Source organism: Podarcis liolepis, assembly GCF_965112155.1.
Source record: "Podarcis liolepis genome assembly, chromosome: 3".
Taxonomy (NCBI): Eukaryota; Metazoa; Chordata; class Lepidosauria; order Squamata; family Lacertidae; genus Podarcis; species Podarcis liolepis.
The window spans coordinates 86393643-86415758 of NC_139557.1; the positions used below are offsets into that span (position 1 = coordinate 86393643).

At 43.6% G+C, this 22116-nt stretch overlaps 1 protein-coding gene across 5 annotated transcripts in view; it reads right to left on the bottom strand.

The window, feature by feature from the left end:
• MDGA1 (MAM domain containing glycosylphosphatidylinositol anchor 1) overlaps positions 1-22116 on the bottom strand; it is a 239175-nt gene that overhangs the window by 33774 nt on the left and 183285 nt on the right. For all 5 annotated transcript variants that reach the window (XR_014524576.1, XR_014524577.1, XM_083497182.1 and 2 more), the window contains exons 11-14: positions 21189-21366; positions 20107-20130; positions 8624-8776; positions 7038-7169 (exon numbers count right to left, since the gene is read on the bottom strand). Coding sequence is in view for 3 of the 5 variants with exons in the window: in XM_083497182.1 (XP_083353308.1) it covers positions 7038-7169; positions 8624-8776; positions 20107-20130; positions 21189-21366 (487 nt within the window). In the remaining 2 variants the exon portion in view is untranslated. The remainder of the gene's footprint in view (positions 1-7037; positions 7170-8623; positions 8777-20106; positions 20131-21188; positions 21367-22116) is intronic.

Sequence of the window (22116 nt, forward strand, 5' to 3'; positions counted from 1 at the left end):
TTAAAAACCTGAGCAAACAGAAAATTCTTACTCCCGGGATGCTTAAAGCCAGGAAAACTTTGTGACAGGCAAGTGGCCTTTGGAAGAACACCTATTTTATTTATTTAGAAAATTTATAGACCGTTTAATCAGAAAACTCCCTTAGCAGTGTACACTCCAAGATTCAGACACCATGACAGAAATGGCTGTTTTCCTGGTTGCCACCCTCCCAACTTTTGATGGCGGGCATACTTGGAGAAGGACCTCAGCTGATGATCCCAACAGATGGGCAAGATCATGTTTGACTTTGAGTGTCCAAGTTCCAAGCCACATAAAGCTTTCAAGGTTGAAGCCAACACCTTGAATTGTGCTTGCAAATGGATGGGAAGCCAGTGATTGAAAACATTTTCTGGACTTCCACTGCTACGCACTGAGCTCACCAAATGCATGTTGAGTGGCAGTAGTTGATGTGCCCTTCAGAAGTTGACTAACTTTGGATTTATTACAAATTCCGTTCTCGTTCAGTAAACAAGTTGCCCTCAGTAGCTGCCGCTCTGTGGTACAGACTCCGAGATTCTAAGAAGCCTCCACTTAAGTTTCTTGTTATTTCAATTCCTCTGTGGATCACCAGCAAAGGGGAAAGTCTTAATTCAAAGATGGCAAGAGATGCCGAAAAGACGAGCAGAAACACCCAAAAGACAATGTGTGTGTGTGTGTGTGTGTGTGTGTGTGTGAGAGAGAGAGAGAGAGAGAGAGAGAGAGAGAGAGAGAGAATGAACAGCAGCCAAATAAATTAAAAGGAATGGGAATGGCCTCTAGAGAGCTCCCCTCCACCCGGCTGTCCGCTCAGCTGAGAGATATTCAACATCACCCTAGTCTGTTAGTTACTGAATATTTTATACTCTGGCTACAAACGCTCCATTTGTATTCTGTTTCTCTCTTTCGTCATATCTATTATAAACGAGCAGTGTCTGGGAACTCTCCCAGGGAAGATTTGCCTGGATGGCTATGGATATGTTATAGTCAAATTGTGGAGAGTAAACTAGCTTTTTGAGTCGTGCAGCAAAGAATGGGAAAGGAAAAAAGATAATAAGCGGGTTATTAAAAAATAAATACATGTCAAATTGTATGTAGTTTCATTCCACAGTGTAATAAGACTCATCCACACTGTATTAGTGGTGTGTGTGTGTGTGTGTGTGTGTGTGTGTGTGAGAGAGAGAGAGAGAGAGAGAGAGAGAGAGAGAGAGAGAGAGAGAACACATCATGGCCTGCCTGATACACTAGCCATGGCATACAACTGTAAATGAATACAAGGCATTTGGGTTGTGGGTCCATATAACTCTGCTTATGATGAGCCTGCAATGGTGGTGTGTGTGGTAACATACCACACAACATTTAAGTCGCTAATGAAATGTGGGACTTGCTCATCTAAAAGCCACAGCTTGATCCACAGTAGCAAGATCCACGAGGATACTTACGTTAATATGAAATTCAACTCTTTCAGGTGGCAACTTCATCCTGTCCACATTACCTGCCATCACTAGAGTTCCATTGAACAGGCTGAAGCAAAAGGATCTCTCGGAAGCCCCAGGAGGCTCTATGCAGCGTGACTTCTCTCTATGATCATATCATGGAGCTTTTAGCCAGTGATTTTCCTTGGGTTAATTTGGATGGGATGTTTTTCCTCCCCAGAAAAAATACATCCCCATAAAACACAGTATGATAGGGTGCACAATCTATGTGAATCTATGTGGACCTTGCTTCTGTAAGCAGAAGCAAGCAGGACACTAGTTTCCTACTCATAGCTCTTCCCTGCAACAGTCATGGCACATTCTGACAGGTAGCATCAAGCAGGGATGTGATGCAGGTGATAAGAGGGGAATCTGAACAGGCCAATGTATGCTTTGGTTCAAAACATGAGACAAAACTGGCCCCATCACTGTAAATAAATTTTGCAGCGAGGCTTTCTGTGATGTGCAGGACTTCTGCATCAGCAGCACACTGAAGAATCCTCATGGTAGTATATAATGCATCTCTGTATGCCTCTCTCCCTCCCCATATGTGTGTAGGGACATGTAAGAGGGAGATTGAGATGCTTCTGTATCTGGAACAGAGTCAAAGAATGAATGAACTGCCTGGTATTGCCTGACCATTCCTTTTTTATGAAATATTCCCTGCTATGTTACATGTCTTTCCAGTGCTCCAGTCAGGTCACCTGAGCTGTTTTCTGAAGCTGAATGTTCAGGACAGAAAAAAACAAGTACTTCTTCACAGCACATAGTTAAACCATGGAATTTGTTCTCACAAGATGTAGTGATGACCACCTACTTGGAGGACTTTATTAAAAGAGGATTAGACCAATTCATAGAGGATAAGGCTCCCTGTGGCTAGTAGCCAATATGGCTATGCTCTACCTCTACTGATGGAAAAAGTACACCTCTGAATGCCAGCTGCTGGGACTCATACATGAGGAGAGTGTTGTTGTGCTCAGGTCGTGCTTGCTGACTTCCCATCTAATCCAGCAGGGCCTTTCTGGTCCAGCTTTCCCTTTACATATGGTCCAGCCAAACCCACATTTCAATATACAGTTGGACGAAAATACACAGGGCCATCAGCTTTGTCCCTTTGTTATGTAGAAATTAAATATTTGAGTGACAGAAGGATTGGTGAAGTAGGAAACACATTTGAAAGCATCACACTTCTCTGCCTGTTTGTTTGTGTGATCGCAACGCTATCCTGGCAATTTAAGGAAGAGTTGGCTATTTTTAATTTAAACTGATAGGCTGCTAGTTGTCAGGATGACTAGCTGATTCCTTTAAGAATGAATGAGGAGGATATTTTTTGAATGGAAAACCTGCTGGCAGAGTGGGGTCTGAGACTGCATAAGCAAGAAGCAAATTTGCAGGAAGCAATAGAGGGAAGCTGTGAGTTTTTAAGGAGGACTGTGAGTTGAAGACTGTGGTGGGTTCACACTGTTGCTTTGGGAACCTGAGGCATGATGAGCAGTAGTGCTGTCTGCTTCAGGAGTCTGCTTGCTTCCAAAATGCTCTGCTTCTGTATTTGTAAATATATTTTTCAAAGAGACCATAAAGAGCAATACAAGGAAACAGACCCTGTAAGAGATGTATCTCAGTAACCTCCTGCTGCACAGGAAAGTGAAATGAGATGACCAAGCACCTTCTTGTTAACACCACATGTGTTCTAAGCTAAATGTGCTGACTGATTCACACAGCGTGTGTTACTATACTAGTTAAATCCAACGAAGTCTCGTTCTCAAATAATTCTTGCCTTTACTATATGAGGCTGCCCTATCACTTTCCTTTGGGAGTGTTAACAAGGAAATGAACAAGTAGTTTGAAGCTAGGGAACAAAAGCTATCAGTGCCAGTGCCAGATACCCAGGGCTGTACTGGTACATTGCCTTGTCCTCCTTCCAAGGAAGTTTGCAGAATTCATCCACTGGAAACTCCTTTTGACCCTTCCAGTTTCAAGTACAGTACCCCTTAAAAGCTCCCTTAGCAAGTGTGATTTCTTGATGGGAGAATCACTGATGATGAACAGTGAGAATCTCTAGGCAGTGGTAATCAGCAACAACACACTAAATGAGTGCTAGAAAATGCTACCTTTGAACATGTGTCAGTCAGATGCCTGAGGGAAAGAAAGAATAAGGACAGAGCTTAATAATGACCATCCCTCCCACCTACAACACAGAACCATATTTATTGGCGTAAGATAATATAAAAAATATTATCTCTTACTATACCATAAGAAGAGTTAGCATGAATCATGTTTATCTCATGATAATTGAAGCCATTACTTGAGCAAGTGAAACTGCTATCACAAATCTATCTCTTATCACCTCAGGCAATTATCGAACAAGAGACAAGCTGAGAAGTGATCAAGGCAAGCTATCACATGTTTGTGCCATCTCACTCAGTTCATGGGGCATCCTGGCTTATTAGGAACATCCTGGCTTTGGTCCAGATACACTCACAAAATAAATGGAAGCAAAAATGATTAGAAACAGAAATGATGAATGCCATAGCACAACACAAAACAGAGAGAGAGAGAGAGAGAGAGAGAGAGAGAGAGAGAGAGAGAGAAGAAAGGAATGAAGGATCGAAGGAAATGAATTTAGATATTAGGATTGACCCAATTGACCCAATACTGCCAGTTGTGTTACAAGCTTAATTTTTAACGGGCTGATAAAAATCTCTCAATTTTCTTCATCTCTGACTGTACACTGTGTCTGGTTTCTAAATAATTCAAAATATATTTATGCTTCCCTTAGTGCACACCCTGGGAAACTCAAAACAACATTAAAGTAAAGCCAAAAGAATGCAGTCACCTTGCACGAAAACAGACTCTCGGTATTGCTACATGGAAGCAGAAAATAGAGAAATCTACCTAAAATCACAATGGAGAATCAAGACATTGTAAAGGGGGGCATGATGATGGCGAACGTGGAAGAGGAGAAAAGGTGGATTTTGTGGGGTCAGAGGCGGTTCCACTGGGTTTCTTAGTAGTTGAAGTCAAAGCTAAACAGACTGCCAGCCCCAAACTGTCCCCAGCAGTGTCCATGCCATAATAATTTCAACGTTCAACACCTCTGAGAAATCTCTGAACCATTGATGGCAGCAGTGGTGGCAAATGGCATACTACCTTAATGGTTTCTTATGATATTCTCTTATGTGACGTCACAACTCTGATAAGAAATGTAGAAACAGCTCTCTTTTTCTGCAGCATTGCATATTAGCCAATCTTTTCCAGTACAAGAAATACTATACATAAAAATCCCTTCCACAATGGCTGGAGGAACTGTTTGCTCAATGGATAGTTTAAGGATTGGCCAAGGAAAAGCCAAAATTAGCCAGATGTGAACAGGATGGTAGCCATACACAATACAAAGCCCTGGTTCAAACCTTTATCAAACAAACCTAGAAGACAACCATGATATCATGTAAAGTCAGAGTAACACAAACATCTGTCTCTGACGCTGGACAGAATGAGCCACCTATCAACCGGGCAGACATGGGTGGTCAGGTTAGTCACCAAAACATCAACTATGTAACTTCAGTAATGAGAACAATTATCATATTGACATGGGAACCTGACTTATCCAGTCAGATCACAGGTACCTCTGGTTCTGAATAGTCTGCAGCAGGGGTCGTTAACTTGTGGACCTCCAGAGGTTGTTGGGATCCATCTCCCCTAAGTCCCTTCCAGCATGGCCAAAGGTCAGGGATGTTGAGAGTTACAGTCCAGGAGCACCTGGAGGGACACACATTAGCCACCCCTGGTGTGCGCTGACTGGCACCAGTTCTCTGGGATTTCAGATGTGGTCTCCCCCAGCTGTAACAGGAGATGTTGGGGATTAAACCTGGGCCTTTTTGCATTTAAAGCAAGTGTTCTGCAGCTGAGCCATGGCTCCATCACTAGAGGCATGCACAGCTTGCTGGAAAGCAGCTTACACTGAAATAATTACTTATCTAGAGCAGGTGTGGGGAAACCGTTGGTCCTTCCGATGTTGCCAGACTACAGCTCCAATCATCCCTGGTCATTGCCCACACCTGCTAGGGCAGATGGGAGTTGTAGTTGAGTCACACCTGGAAGGCCAAAAATCCCCCACATCTGATTTAGAGAGCTTACTGGACCCTGCATCTGAGGACAATTCTCATCTCTTCCCTGTGAGAGGAGAACCAGCGCTTAATGAAATTTCATGTGCTCAGACAGAGGAAAATGTTAATTAACTCACTTTAGCGGCCCCGTTTACCAACAGGCAGACATACTCCTCCTGACTGGGTTCCGATTTCTCAGTCAGGCTCCAGTCCAGCAGGTGATTAATAACTTAGTGGGCTTTCAGAAAGACTGCATTTATTATTCAAATTAATGAAATTATAATCAAGAGGTGACAAATTAGCAATTGCTCCTTGACTGAATGTGGAAACTCATTAGGCACTTCTGTGGCATACGCCAAGTGCTACAGCTTCATCTTGGTGGCTGGAGACAGGAGGTGAAACAAGAGAAAGAGAAACAGCAGGCGGGAGGCTGCCCTTCAAAATGACTTTGCCCCATAAAACCAATTGCTTTTTTCACATTATTTTTGCCATTTTCCTGCGTCTCTTATTTACCCTCCTTAAATTAAAATAGCAACCAGGGAGTCCCTACTGATGCAACAACTGCCCTTTCTTAAACATTCCGTCTAAGCTCTTTCCAAACCACACCCCACAGTTATTTTCATAAATCAGTTTCTACCTACATCATATTCTAAAGTTTCAATAAAAGAGGTAGCAATGAAAAAGGATTCCCTGTACTATCTTAAGGAAAGACCATAAATAAATAAATATGTGTGCAAGATTAGAGGATAACAGGAATTAATTTCATCAAAATCACGGCTCCGGTGCAGAAAACAACAGCTGTCACAATCTTGGCAAACATGACTTCTCCCTTTAAAAAACTCAAATCATAATCAGTTTTCTAGCACTAGTGATGCAGATACATGCCTGGAAATGTGAAGGATGTTCTTGCAAAACAGGTGTGGGGAACCTCTGGCCCTTCAGACTTTCTGAACTACAGCTTGCATCCGTCTCGGGAGGCTTGGCCAATGTTCAGAGATGATGAGAGTTGTAGCCCAGCAACACCTGGGGGCCAAAGATTCCCCACACCTGTTCTAAATGCTTAGAAACGAGGAGTGATCTGCACAGCTGGCTGCCCATGTTCCATATTGTGGTGTCACAGGGAATGGTTACCTGCCTTCCCAGAACACTTTACCCAATCTCAACTGTGCACTACAGCATAAAACTAGGAAAGGGTGTGTCAGGGTGAGGGGCGTAGACATATCCTAGGAGAGAGGCTGAGCTCCAACTCTGCTTTCCAAACAGCAAAATGAAAAGTGTTATTTGCCAAAACCGAACTTCAGTGCCAGGAAGCAAGAGCCATTAAGCACCAGCAGAAACCAGGTCTGGCATACCTTAGAGGAGGATTGTTTCCCCATAATATTCAGTAAGCCCTTCTTCTCAAAGCATCCTTTCCCCCATCCTAGCCAAGAAGATCACTCACCAATGTGCTTCCCATACATGTGATAATAGAAGGAGACACAGAATCTGGCAGTCATGTTGTACATGGGGCTGATCAGCCTAGCCTTGTCGTTCTTCACCCGGGGTGCAGATGCCTCGATGAACATGTAGTAGCCTGAAGAGCAAGGAAACAAAGGTGGTGGGGAATGCAATGCATCATCACACCTCTCTCCAGGCCAACAAGGTAAGGAAAAGTATGCTCAAAAGGATTTAGAAAGGAAAACCAGCTACCTTTGGGGAGCTGAGTGAGAGCCAGCCACATACTCTCCACCAATACTTCCCCACCAATGTGCAATGGCAAAAGACACTTCACTGTTGGATGCAGCCTAGATAGCACTCTCTATTCACTCTGGGCAACAGCAAGGCCCCAAAGACTGGGTGAGTGTAAGAGGCTACAGGAGGCCAGCAGCTGTCCAGCTAAGAATCTTCTCATGGCCACAGTCCCTCCTGCTTTCTAGCCTGCTTGTGGTGGCCTTCTTGGTGCCCTTGTTCCCACCTTTGATTTTCTCTATCTTATTGTACACAGGTAGCCAGAGATGGGATGCTTACAGCAGCCCCAAACAGAATGTGCGCAGGATGGGAGATGGCCTCTGAGGTGGCAGGTTTAAAAGGTGGCTTGACTCAACCCATCTCCTCCAAATGATAATTGAGTGACACTGTTTTTAACATTGTAATCTCTTCTCAGGGGTGACATGGATTGCGTCCCAGAAGTACCTGGCCCCAGGAGTTGGAGATTTCAGTGGACTCCTGCTGCAGAAACCAGCCTGAACACTTCTGAGTGTTTAAACATGTCTCCCTCTCCACTTGCTTTTCTCCTCTGTGACTTCAAAGCAACTATCAATGGAACAAGGACATTTGGCAGCAGGCAATTAGCCAGTAACAAGGACTAATGCTCTCCTGATTCCCCTAAACAAAGCTGTGGGAGTTTTAATTGGGTATTTAATGCGAATAAGAAACATGCAAATTAACTGCCTGCTCCCCATGCCCAATGCAGAGCAGATGTGTGTGTGTGTGTAGAAAACCAATCTATTTTGTCCTCAGGTTCCAAGGCGGAGTATGATACTGAGAGCTAAATCTGTCTTGTAGAGGACTTGGCAAAAGCTAGAGGCAACAATCCTTTCTATATTCTACAAAATTCCCAGAACAGTTCTTGTCACGTAGAGACCTCTGCTATGTGAGAATCTGAGGGTGCCAGTCGGGGGGGGGGGGATGGACTAGAGGGAGGGGTGAACAAAGGATTGCATTGTAGGGTGTTAGGACTTAACAGATGCTGCAATGTTTCTAGCTCCCAGCATGAAAATGAGAGGAAGAAGTACTTAGATACGTGAGAGATGAAAACCTGGACAGGATTATTTCTGAGGAAGTAAATAAAAAGGGAGTGGAAGAAAATATAGACTGCTGATGGCTAGAGCCCCCTCCCTCTTTCCTAGTTCAGCACGGAATGGTAAATATACAAGGGACTTTAAGGTTTCCACACTCTCTCCCCACTAGAAATCTCATTGAGAAGGAGCCAGGATTGGGGGAGTGGATGGGATACAACTTTGCAAAGGAAGCTGGAAGTTCCATTACCTTCTGGTGTCCCACTGAAATCCATGGTTGGGCCTGTGTTGGCAGAGCGCTTGGGGTCGTGGGTCAGACCACTCTGACGAATCCAGTCAAAGTTGTCAGTTGTGTCTTGTGTATATCCACAGATCTTCTCATCCTCAAAGTGACAGGTGTTCCCTGTAGTAGTAACAACAACAACAACAACTTTATTATTATATACCTCACCCATCTGGCTGGGTTTCCCTAGCCACTCTGGGCAGCTCACAGCATATATCAGAACATACTAAAACATTAAACATAAAAAAACTTCCCAATACAGGACTGCCTTCAGATGTCTTCTAAAAATCAGACAGTTGTTTATCTCCTTGACTTCTGAAGGGAGGGTATTCCACAGGGAAGGCATCACTACCAAAAAGACCCTTCAGTGGACCTTCTGAAGGAAGGGAGGTTAACCAGAATGCCATATGCTAAAATATGAAAAAAGCAAGCAAACAAACATATAGAGCCCCTGCCTTGTAATAGTTATGGTTCTGCAGTGACGTGATAATAAAGCACAAACAGCATATTCATCACAAGGACGAATGCCTCGCAAGACGAAAAACGCGCAAGACGAAAGAGTTTTCCGTTTTTTGAGTCGTTCCGCAAGACGAATTTCCCTATGGGCTTGCTTCGCAAGACGAAACGTCTTGCGAGTTCTTGCGAGTTTGTTTCCTTTTTCTTAAAGCCGCTAATAGCCGCTAAGCCGCTAATAGCCGTGCTTCGCAAGACGAAAAAACCGCAAGACGAAGAGACTCGCGGAATGGATTAATTTCGTCTTGCGAGGCACCACTGTAAGAAATGCCCTGCTGGCTCAGACCAAAGGCCCACACAGTCTAGTGTTCTCTTTCTCAGTGTGGCCAACCTGTTGCCTCTTGTGAAGTCTGCAGGTAGGGCATGAGCACAATAGCCTTCTCATGCTCATGTCCCAGAGCAACAGGTATTTGGACTTCTGATCCTGGAGATGATATGCACCCATCCACGTAACCTGACCTGACCTTCCACAAGATAGTGACCAGGAAGAACGTACACAAATGAACTGAATGATCCCTTCTTTCCGTTTAAATCAATGGGTAAATGTGGGAGAGAGTAAAATCTCTATACCAACAAGAAACTCCCTGCTTGTGTACAGATGTGCTGATAGAACACTTTGTGATCACATTCGTATGACTGATGTATCCAATTAAAGCAGGTAACATTTGTGTTTCAGAAATGCTTTTTGACATTTCCCCAGATGACTACAGACAACCCCCCCCTCCCGCCCACCCAACATCCCTTGCTCTCTGTGATGAAGCAATCTGTATATGGCATAATAATAACAATAATAATAATAATAATAATAATAATAATAATAATAATAATAATATTTCATCATTTTAAGGATCGGAGAACTAGAGTCCAAGTGGACCCCAAAGGGGGTTTATTCTTTGGTTTGCCAACAGTGAAGCTATGGATACACTCAGCGCATTGAAATATAGAAGTGCCAGAGCTTGATACCAAATGGGTACATGTGTTCACATGGGGCTCCAACCCACAACCCTGAGATTAAGAGTCCACTGACTGAGCTATCTCAGAATACATGGCTAAAAATATTGGAGGTGACCATCCTTGGTCTGGCTTTTCAGTGCTTCAGGCACACATACAATTCAAATCCTGGCTCTTCCAGTTTTCTTTGGACTCCATAACGCCAGGTTAAACATGTGCATGTGTGAAAGCCTTCATGGAAAACATATACGTTTCCAGCTTTCTCCTTTCTCTCTCTTTTGGGTACTTCAGCCACATAGTGTTGAAGGGTACAGGCCAGATTCCACATTAGGGTTTCCAAAGTAGGATGTGTGCCTAGCATATTTTTTTTAAAAAAAAGTCTATAGATTTTGTATGAGGAGTCTAGCCTGTGCCCACCCAGAGATGCTCTGTACCTGAAGGAATGGTTTGTAGCAGCTCTGGGCTGAAAGGTTGCCCCTGGTGAAGCTCTGCCGACTGCTGAAGCACGGAGGGCCCCATGGAAACTCGGCTAGAGAGCTCCTGCAAGTGAACACAGCCAAAGGGAGCTTGGCTGGCCACTTAACTGCTAATTAACCCTGACTAAGTGCTCTCTACTCGGTCCATTCATTTCTAATTAGCATCCTAATCCAAATTAGCCACCGTTTGTAATACTGAGTGCCGGGGACTGCCCAGCATCTGGAGCTAGAGGAGAAAAGGAGGCAGGAGATCTGAGACTCTGGGATTCGCAATAACAGTCTCTGTGGTTTATTTGATCTGTTCTGTGTCCAGATCTGAAAGGCAGGAGCTGAGGCGCGACGGCAGCTGCTTAGCAGCTCTTCCAAGGCGTTATGTGAATGAGATGGCTGAGCTCCAGTTCTAGCAGTGCCGATCAAGTCACACATGGGAGTCCTGCAGCATAGAAAAGGCTGTTGCACAAGGCTTGGTCATTTCAGCAAGCTACTTAACTCTGGCCAGAGGTTGTTGCACTTGGCTTCCAGATCTAAGCCACAATTCTAGCAAACTCAAAAGAAACCCCTATAATCATAGAGTACCATGCCTTTGAAGGCCATCTAATTCAAACAACTTACACTCTGCCCATCTCCAGCAAGCTAGCACTCAATGCAAATTAATTCCCTGTCCTCCACACCAGTTTCACAGATTTCAATTCAAATTAAAGCAAATTAAAACAAATAGGAAAGTTGAGGTTAATGCAGAGCAGAACTGAAGCGACCTATCTCCAGTCAAATTTTTGAATATATTATCATTGGAGAACCTTTGACAAGGCATGATGACCTCATTTGACCACACCACACATTAAGCCACCCTCAGTACGGACCAGAGACTGCATGGGCAAAACAGTGCTCTTAGCACTGGACCAGGAACCTTGGACACAGCACCGAACAGATGGTGAACCATGCAAGCAAAGGGACCACCAATATCAAGGGACCAAATCTTCTTTATGATTTGGAAAGGGAAGAAGTTCTAATTTGGTCCCACTCTTCTCAAACAAGTTGCCAGAACTGTTCAAAGCTGATAGTTCCCACTGTCTGTTGCTTGGCTAGAGGAGCAGAGACACATCCCAACAGCCCATTGTTGTATCTTTGAACTGAGCATTTATGCACTTCATACAGCCAGCTGTTTCATTGTGATCTGCATCTTAGGGCAGAGGTCTGCTGTGTATCTTCAGAGGATGACATTAAACAAAGTTATTGGGCTAGCTGAAGGATTAGTACTAGCACAACAGGTTTTTCTCTTGCGGGACCAGTGAGTCCGGGTCATTGGGGGATGGAGTGCGCAAAGGAGTACTAAGGACAAGACAAAATAGCTTGGGGATCAAATGGCCATGACTTTATCGATTACAGATGTCAGTAGGTTCTGGCATAGGCATTGGGTGTGTATCCTGAATCACCCAGCTCATGTGCTGGGTGATTATTCCTTCAGGGTTGATCCTGGGTTTTAGGATCATCCTATGGTGTGAATCAATTCCAGGAAATTTTGCCATCTTAGGGTGTTATATAGCCCATTAGCCCCTGTTTCGGCATTTGTACAAAATACGTCCCCCTGGACCTCTTGGACAGGGAATCCTGAAAATCTCACCGATGTACTGGAGGTGCTATTATGAGCCACCACATCTGCCAGACTAAGGAACCAACCCAATGCTTACTGTGCTGCTGAGTGTGAGCCTTTATTGGTCAGAGAGGAGAATGTTGCATTGCACAAGGAGAAATCCTTGCACTGATGGAACATTCATCTTAGCACTGTGTTGCACTCAACCCATCATCTTTGCTTTACAGCACATGGTCTTGAATTAGCCGAACTGCAAGAAAGAAGACGGGTGCAATTTACAAATCCCTTCACTTGAACCTTCTGGGCCATAACATAGCATCTGTTTAGCAACACACAGGAACAACTCATTAAAATTGCGGAAGGGGAAAATTAAGGAGGCAGAATGTAATCAACAGGACTGGAATATGGTCAGGTTATTAGCGCAGGGCATTCTGAATCCATTTACTAGTTGAAAGAAAGATAAATAAGTGAATTCTGGGAACTTTGTTAGGGATCCTAACAGTCAAACAGGGAGTAATTTCTGAGAATTAGATTTTGTTTTGTTCTGGTCAGGCTTGGGGATGTATAATCTCAAGGGGCCTGTGAAATAAGTGTTCTCCCCACTACCCTGTCTCAGTCTCTTTGGGTAGATGATACCCAATGCCTAGCTCTTTACTCACTCCACGTACTTGCCCTAACAACATTAAGCATGAACATCGTATTAACCAAAGAGAAAATGGATGAAGAAATAATTACATTAAGCGATTCTCTGAGCCTGTAAATTAATCAACATTATGTACCCCTTGATCAGGCTGCCATGGACATTAATCATATAATCTTTGCCTTTCATTCAAGAGTGCGAGACATCCACACCTAAGATTTTATGTAGGCAACCATGTGTAATGGTTCTTTCACTCTAATAAGCCCACCTCCCAAATTCGCCAGGAAGAGCAGTTGTGGAATTCAGTGTGGGAGGAGAAAGAGACAGCTGATAGGTAGGGCATTCAGCTGACTGCTAAAAGGCTCACATGCTAGCTGAAGATGGCACATATCATTCATGGCTTCCTTTTGCTTTTAAAACAGACACAAGAGAAATGAGCCCACTTCATGGCACCAGAATGGCCAAAGAGCACTGGGTTGATATATAGCTGCCTCCACATAGGGCTCTTGCCAGTTTGGGTGTACTAACAGATTGAGAGGCCTTGTGTCTTAATCTTAGGGAGGCTCAGCTCCAAATACACTGAACGGGGGGGGGGGGGAACCTGTGCATGTGCGCGCGCACGCGCACACGCACACACACACACACACACATATGTACACATATATGCATTCAATTTGGGGGCAGGATTTTAACTAGAATTCCTCCCCTCCTCCCTCCTCTGAAATTAGCAGTCTCCTGAGGCTGTTTTTGGTAAATGTGGAGAATGGGAAAAGAAAAGCAATGTGGGTGGTCAGCTAGGGCTTTAAAATGCACCTCCTGGGAAGGAGGGAAGGAGGGATTTTCTCCTGGGAAGTCTGATTTTACATGTGGACATTTTAAATACACTGAAACGGGGCAGCTTGTTTGAAAAAGAACATCACCAAAGCAGCACGAGGGACTCTGGGATATTCCAGAGTATGATCTCAGTGCTGGCTTGCTTATTTACCGTATTTTTCGCTCTATAACACGCAGATTTTTTCTCCTAAAAAGGAAGGGGAAATGTCTGTGCGTGTTATGCAGCGAATGTGTGGTCCCTGGAGCCGAAAAATAAGGCAAAAATCAAACCGCGCTTCAGGGAGAAGGGAGCTCCGTGAGAGAGAAAGCTGTTGTTTTCCTGCATTCTGCCTCAGGGTCTTACTGCCCACCCTGCTCTGTTTCGTTGCTGTGTTTGCTCAAACGGAACAAAGAGCAGGGAAAGCCCCTCCCCTCCAGGCAAGTAGAGAGGAAAGCAGAGCGTCGCTCTATCCTGTCCCTGCTCCGGAGGGAACAATGTTTGTGAAGGGAAGAGAGATTACAGGTTCGGCTTAAAATTCTGATTTGACTTCCTGCTTTTTGTTTTTGGAGACACACAGCATTCAAATATGCTTTCTTCCATTTAAAAGGATGAAATCCTTAAACAGTGGCTGGCTTGTGTGGGTGGGTGGGGGGAAACTTTTGCCTTCCTTTCCTCACGTTATAGCCCTCTCCTGCATTCTTAGCCTTCTGTGTTTTTCCTTCCCTCCCCACTTAAAATGTTGTTACAAAGCATGGATCCACATGGATCCTCAGGATCTTTGCATTGGGTCACCCCAAATTCACCATCAGAGCACACAGCATGTCCATGGCTACAGCCTGCCCCCCCCAAAATCACACACCCATTGTTGCCTGGGGCTGCAATGGTGCAAAAACGTGGTTACAAAGCATGGATCCACATGGATCCTCAGGATCTTTGCATTGGGTCAGCCAAAATTCACCATCAGAGCACATAGCATGTCCATGGCTACAGCCTGTCCCCCCCAAAAAAAATCACGCACCCACTGTTGCCTGGGGCTGCAATGGTGCAAAAACGTGGTTACAAAGCATGGATCCACAGGGATTCTCAGGATTTTTGCATTGGGTCACCCCAAATTCACCATCAGATCACATGTCTGTGGCCACAGCATGAAGCACAAAAATGATACATCCACTGTTTCATTCAGAATATTTTTTCCCTTGTTTTCCTCCTCTAAAAACGATGTGCGTGTTATGGTCAGGTGCGTGTTATAGAGCGAAAAATACGGTATTTATTATTAAATAATATTATAAATGGGGATGCGGGTGGCACTGTGGGTAAAACCTCAGCGCCCAGGACTTGCCGATCACATGGTTGGCAGTTCGAATCCCCGCGGCGGGGTGCGCTCCCGTTGCTCGGTCCCAGCGCCTGCCAACCTAGCAGTTCGAAAGCACCCCCGGGTGCAAGTAGATAAATAGGGACCGATTACTGGCGGGAAGGTAAACGGCGTTTCCGTGTGCTGCGCTGGCCACGTGACCCGGAAGTGTCTGCGGACAGCGCTGGCTCCCGGCCTCTAGAGTGAGATGAGCGCACAACCCTAGAGTCTGTCAAGACTGGCCCGTACGGGCAGGGGTACCTTTACCTTCACCTAATATTATAAATAATAGCCAGATAGGCTTTCAGGACAGTTTCACAACAATAAAATCAATGTGATATACAAAAATCACGGTGCACATGGTACATCACGGCTATGCACAATGTCTGGTTGGGAGGCTGGCTGCCGGCTCCATGTATGCTGCCCTGAGCTCATCACAGGATACAAATGTAACAGATACATAACTAATTGTGAGGGGCATCTCACATTTGGCAAGAATCGTCTCTGCTTTGCAAGCGTGGTGTGGCTGAAATGTGTGAATAGACGAGCCTTTGCCAAGTCAATTAAGAAAAGAAAAGCTGTTGCAGACGCTCAAAGATACAAAATATTCCTCATAATGAAAGAGGTTAGGTATGTGTTTTCAAGCTGCTGGTTTCTTGGGGTTGGCATGTGTTTTCTTAACAGAGGATAGTCCTCTTATTTGAAGGACTGCCTAGTCCAAGTTCAGCTTAAAGATAAAGAACTGCAAGAAGGGAAGATCTTGAAGATACCCATTGATGGTGAGCACCTGGAGAGCAGACTGAGCACACACACCTGTCTCCAGTGGCCACCAGTGATTTCCCTTACTCTAGTAAGATGCACCGTTGAGGCAATTATTTCCAAATCATATCCATACATATGCATGCTTTTTTGATGACACGTTTCCTTTTCGTGTGTGAAGATACTCAAGCAGCCACCTTAAGGTTTCTAGATAAATACATGGTAATGAATACCAAACATATTACATAGTAAAATAAACTGAAAGTAAAATGCAACTTACTAAACTGATCTGTGGGGTCCCCCAAAAAATCTTTTCGCAGCATGATGGAGAGTCTACAATCAAGCTGCCAATAGCTCTTGCACCTCACAACCTAAACTCTGGAAATCAAGGAATCCAAGGCAGGACCTTCTGTGCTGGGCTCAGCAGTCACAGAGGGCTCAATGGCATAAGGCAGCTTGCAAGATATGCAGGATCCAATCATGCTGAGGTTTACAGGAAAATTGGACCAAACAAACCCACCTGCTTTTGCAGGACCCCTTGCTCAGTAACTTAAGAGGATGCAAAATTCAAAAGCTGCACCATATTCCCAGTTCTTTATACAGTCCTGGTTTACTTTTTTCTGAATAAAGAAGTACTAACTTTATCTATATGGCACAATTCTATGGCTAAACTCAGCACAGCTTCCTGCAACTGTCCTAAATAATCTTCTTCTGTTAGCATCACACTGTTCATCTTGCACACCTGGGATCTGATATTTTGAAGATAATGTGAGCTTATTATAGTTCAACAAAAGTCAATATGAACATTAAGAATAGAGTCTCTAACATTAAGTACCTGGGCCAAATCTTGAGAAACTTGGCCTCTAGCTCAGGTGGCCTCAATGGATGATAAGTCAATGTCTATTATTCTTCATATCTATTACAACGGCTAACAAAAGTAAATGCCACACTTCTGAATATTCCATCTTGGCTACAGCAACCTTTGATCCACATCAGAACAACAGGGGAAGGTGGTCGGCAAAACATTTTGCTTTAGGGCTTCAATAGCTCTTTTTTTGTTAGTCGCTGTAATAAATATAATCGCATTGTTCTAGCATCCAAAGCAAATTTGTCCAAAGTGCTGTTTGACAATTTCGTCCCTTGCCTCTTTTTCTCTCTCAAGTTGCTTAAATTGTGAGCCTGAAGGCAATGACCTGGTTTGTTTATTTGTGCACAGTGCCTAGCATGTATTAGGGACTTTATTAATATTAAATGTTAATGGTGAAGGTGATGAAAACGGAGCCTCCAAAATCCCGTGAATCTAAAATTATTTGCCCTGTATACTGTCTCTGTGCATGGTAAGCAACTATAGATGGCTATATGGGTTATGAAATTCCTTAAAGGATTTGCTTCTAGATTTCATCAATATGCAGGTAGTGTTAGGATATTTCCGTTCCACCTTAAAAGGGAGCAGGATGTTTGTGTCACAGCCTGTGTATTTCCTGTTCACAGGATGTTTATGTTTTGCTATTGCTTTCGTTTCTCTCTCTGTCGGAGACACTGACGCAGAACAGTCATGTCTTTCTTTGTTCTGATCAACGCTGAATAAAGCCTGTAAATAATACTCTCCTGAGTGCGACTTTTGGCTGTGCATTATCTGCTGATAGAGTGTGCACGAGCCCTGGAATGTGGCAAGGTATTTCCAGGGAACTCGTGTTGCTAATTGCTGAAACTGCGTGACTACGGGAGATCGATGATGGACGTCCGGCACACGGCTTGGGGCCATGATGGACTTTATCTCCCTGGCAGTATGCCAACAGGTAGCACTCAGTTCTATTTTTCCATATAGCCTAATTCAGAGACCAGTGTCTGGAGGCAATAATGGCTTGAATGAGGGCCAATAAACTGAATATGAGTCCTGATAACAAAAGGTACTGTTGATTGGTGGTTACTAGTGTTCTCCTTGATTCCACATATATGTGGCCTGGCAGTGGTGACTCAGGGGTGAGAAACAGTCACCTGGACGGCCAGGAAACAAATACTTCACCAGACAAGCGCCAAATACAAGTAAGAGAATGTAAGAAAGAATGCAGTGTGGGAGTAGTGATGCAATTTTCTGAAAATTTCGATGTTGAGCTTAACTGCAGATTTTCTCCTTCATCTCAACAAACATTTCTAACATATTAAATGCATTATTATACAAGTTTCTGTATGTAACCAACATACGAAGAATTATATAAAATAATGCATATAACTGTATATAAAATAATTGTGTGTTAATGCAGGGTACCATATTACAGATGTAAGTATTTTTTGTGTACGTGTTTGTTGATAAATAGTTGGATTTAAAAGGAAAAGAAAAATTGGCAATGCATGAGGTGCTTGATGCAAGAGGTGGTCCGATTTGGACAAAGTGCATTGGGCTGGATACGCCAAATTCCATGCATAAATCCATTTAAAATTGATTCCTCCTCCATCCCTATGAGGAAGACACAGTTTCCATGGTCAGACACAAACGTTTGAAATAAATTTGTGGTCCAATTAAGCCTTGGCTCAGGTCAAGTGCTGATGCTAATTTTTCTACATTCCTGTGGCAGTTATTAAAATTGCTTAGACGGGTCAGCCATATAATTTCTGCATGGCATTCCTGTTTCCCATATAAGTTTAACTTTTGTGTGTGTGCCTCTCTTTCCTATTGCCTGGGGCAATGAAGAAACAGAATTAAAAACTCAGTTTTGTGTTATGTGGCATATTATTGGCTCAAATTAAGACAAGGCTGCATATTGGCCTCTTCCTAGGTTAATGAAGGATTCAGAGATTCAGTAATGCACACTGGTCTAGCTCCTGAATGGGCAGGGACTATGATTCAGTGGTATAGCGCCTGCATTGCATTCAGAAGTTCCCAGATTCAGTCTCTGGAATGTTCCATTCAAACGATCAGGCTGCAAGTAATAGGAAACTCTTCTTCCTGAGACCCTGAATTACGACTGCTAGTCAGAGTAGACAATACAGTGGTACCTCAGGTTACAGACGCTTCAGGTTACAGAAATAGTACCTTGGGTTAAGAACTTTGCTTCAGGATGAGAACAGAAATTGCATGGCGGCAGCTCAGCAGGCCCCATTAGCTAAAGTGGTACCTCAGGTTAAGAACAGTTTCAGAACGGACCTTCAGAATGAATTAAGTTCTTAACCCGAGGTAACACTGTACTGGGTTAGATGGACTAATATTCTAACCTGGTATAAGGCAGTTCTGTGTTCTGCATTCAAATGATCACTCCAAGCACCCTAGTCCTGGGTCTTTGATGCCTTCCTCTTATCTTTGGGCACCATCCAAGGCACTATATTTCATCTCTTAAACCTTAAACAGCTTAGGCAATGCATATTTTATAGACCAGCTCCTTCTATATGCCAGGGATTCTATGGTATTTGTGCCAGCTGAACCCTTGCTTGTATCTGCCTTTAGATCTATTATAGGCATTCTCAGCGGTTGCTACCTATCTATGGCTGCTTCCAGACTGCTGCCATTTTACAGGTGGGAATCCATTGCATGCTGGCAAATTCGGGTTGTGCAATAAAAAATGGGTTTGGCTCTGTGGTACATGAAACCTGCTTCAGAAAGAAAGAAAGGAAGAGAGAAAGGAAGAGAGAAAGGAAGAGAGAAAGAGAGAAAGAGAGAAAGAGAGAAAGAGAGAAAGAGAGAAAGAGAGAAAGAAAGAAAGAAAGAAAGAAAGAAAGAAAGAAAGAAAGAAAGAAAGATTGGGGCAAGGAAAGTGATGAGAAAATGCACTAGAAAGTGTGGGATTAACAACTGCTTGGCGTAATGTCATATAGCTACAATAAATGTGTCAATGGTGCATAACCTTCCTGAAAACTTTGTGCGAACAAATCAGGATGAGTGCTGAATAAACAGGCAATCTGGAAGCAATCTCTGAATGCCTCTTTTGCAACTCTGCCAAAGTTCCTATCTGAACATTAGCTGTAGGAAATGCAAGGGGGTCAAAAACCTAAGAAGTCATTGAGAAGTTTGTGATGAATGATGGATTATCTTAGCTTTCTTATATGCATTCTTGCATTTATTTCAGCTAAATATTTAAGGCACTTTCAGCATGTTTGATTTCCCTTTATTTTTTTAAAACCCCCACTTATCTGAAAAACATTTTTTGAATTTTAATACTTTTGGGTCTAAAGATTAGATCAGCAGTAGGCAACATGGTGTCCTCCTGATGATGTCGTACTCAAACACCCATTAGTCAGCATGGCCAAAAATTAGGGATGAAGGGAGCTATAGACTAAAAACAGCTGGAGGACACCATGTTGGCTGTCCTTGGATTAGATATACAAAAAGGGTAGATAAAGTTTGGGTCATTGACACTTACCTACTGGGTTGGGGTAGCTGATTGCTGAGAAAGGAAACAGAAAGGGTTGTTTAGATTTTAATTAGATGTATAAGATCATATACAAATACAAATACTCATTGGAAGAAAATGTTTGAACTGTTCCCAACATATCTGATTAGTACTCATGCCCCTTAGCATTCTGTTACTCTTGACTAGCCTTTCTCCCTATACACTGATGGACTACAACTCCCATCATCCCTGACTTCTGGCCCTTCTCACTAGGGATGATGGGAGTGGTAGTCCAACATCATCTGGAGACCCAAGTTTCAGAAAGGCTTCAGAAAGAGGGAAGTTGTTTTACTATATCTCATTCGTGGAGCCTTATGGGAACCAAGAAAGCTCAAGAGAATAGGCACAACCAGTTGGGAGGGAAAAACAGTGGCAGCTGATATTATAAGGTTAAATCCCAATGTGAAACAGGATTTATAAAGAGAACTGTATTGAACTGTGACTTAGCTTCCTGTGAGAGAAAACCATGTATCAAATGGAGGATTTGAATCTGAGGCCCTGTGCATAGCACCAAAATTGTGGGTGGTAGAAAAACGCAAAAGTGGGGACTGTTTTATGATTCATGGCAAGGAACCAGAAGCTCATATGTGAGTGGAAAGGACTTTGATGCTCCATTGAAGCTGAAGCTCACCAAATATTTTGCACTTGGGACCCCACTGAAAATCTGCCTATGTATCCTCATATCAGCAAAGGATTCATGGATACAAACAGTCCGAATAATCTGATGGCAGTGGATGAGTTGGACGGCACATATTGCAGATCTACTGCTTTTGCTAAGGAGGCCTGACTCTGAGCTCTGCCTGAATGTAAAATGGCCTGGGAACCACACAGAGATTACTAAGCTCTCTAGAAGAAGAACAGTGTGTCAAGTGGAACAAGGAAACAACCCAATCTGATGGTGGTATGTGTATGGCCTCCCAAGCCCTTCAAAGTTATTCTGAAAAATGGCTGACAGGACTAAGGTTCTCTCTGGAGAAATACACCCCTTCAGGGCCGTGATACTGCTGTAAAGGGGCTGGTCACTCAGTAAGGTAAGAGAGCAAGAAACTTACGTTCTATATAGTGGATGGTGCGGGTAGCCATGTCCCCAGACCCAAAGCGGGTTAGGGGTGTGAGGCGAACTTCATAGCTCAGAGGCACCTTCAGGTCAGTCAGGAGGTATTCTTGCAGCATGCCCTTTTCCACCTTCCGCACAGAAATGGATTTGGGGGGCAGGTCCCTGTGATTCATCTGAAGAGGCATAAACCAGGTTTTGGTTAGACAAAGAAAAGGGTTTTGAAATCCGAATACTGAAAACAATGAGCTATCTAGTCTGGGTGTTCTGTCTTCTCTCTTCTTGCTGATTATTAACTATAACATAGGCTACTACAGGTGCTCTATGCATTCCTGTATGAATTTTTGTTGTTTAGTCGTGTCTGACTCTTCGTGACATCATGAACCAGAGCACGCCAGGCACTCCTGTCTTCCACTGCCTCCCACAGTTTGGTCAAACTCATGTCAGTAGCTTCAAGAACACTGTCCAACCATCTCGTCCTCTGTCACCCCTTCTTCTTGTGGCATGGTGCTAAAACTTAAAATATGGAGCAGGATTCTGCATCCTCAACAGTTTTTTTAAAAAACAAAACAGCCTTCATTTCTAAAATATGGAATGCTAAAGACTCCAAGTGCATCTGAGTCATGGTTCCAGTGGAAAGAATATGAGAATTTTGTGTTTGGGGCAGCAGAACCATTTCCCAGATTACAGAGCAAGTAAGCCACTGTGTAATGTTCAACAGGGTTCTGCAGTTAATACTGCCTTTGCGGGACTCACCTTTCAAACATATGTTTGCTACATTCACAATTTACATTTATAGGTATATATCATGTAAGCATAATTGTGCATATGGAATGAACATGCATGTGCAGTGGATCTGCTCAGGCGCTTTAATGAGCACTCATCGGTCATGAGCAGAGACTGCTGGCTGCAATTCCCCCTTGACC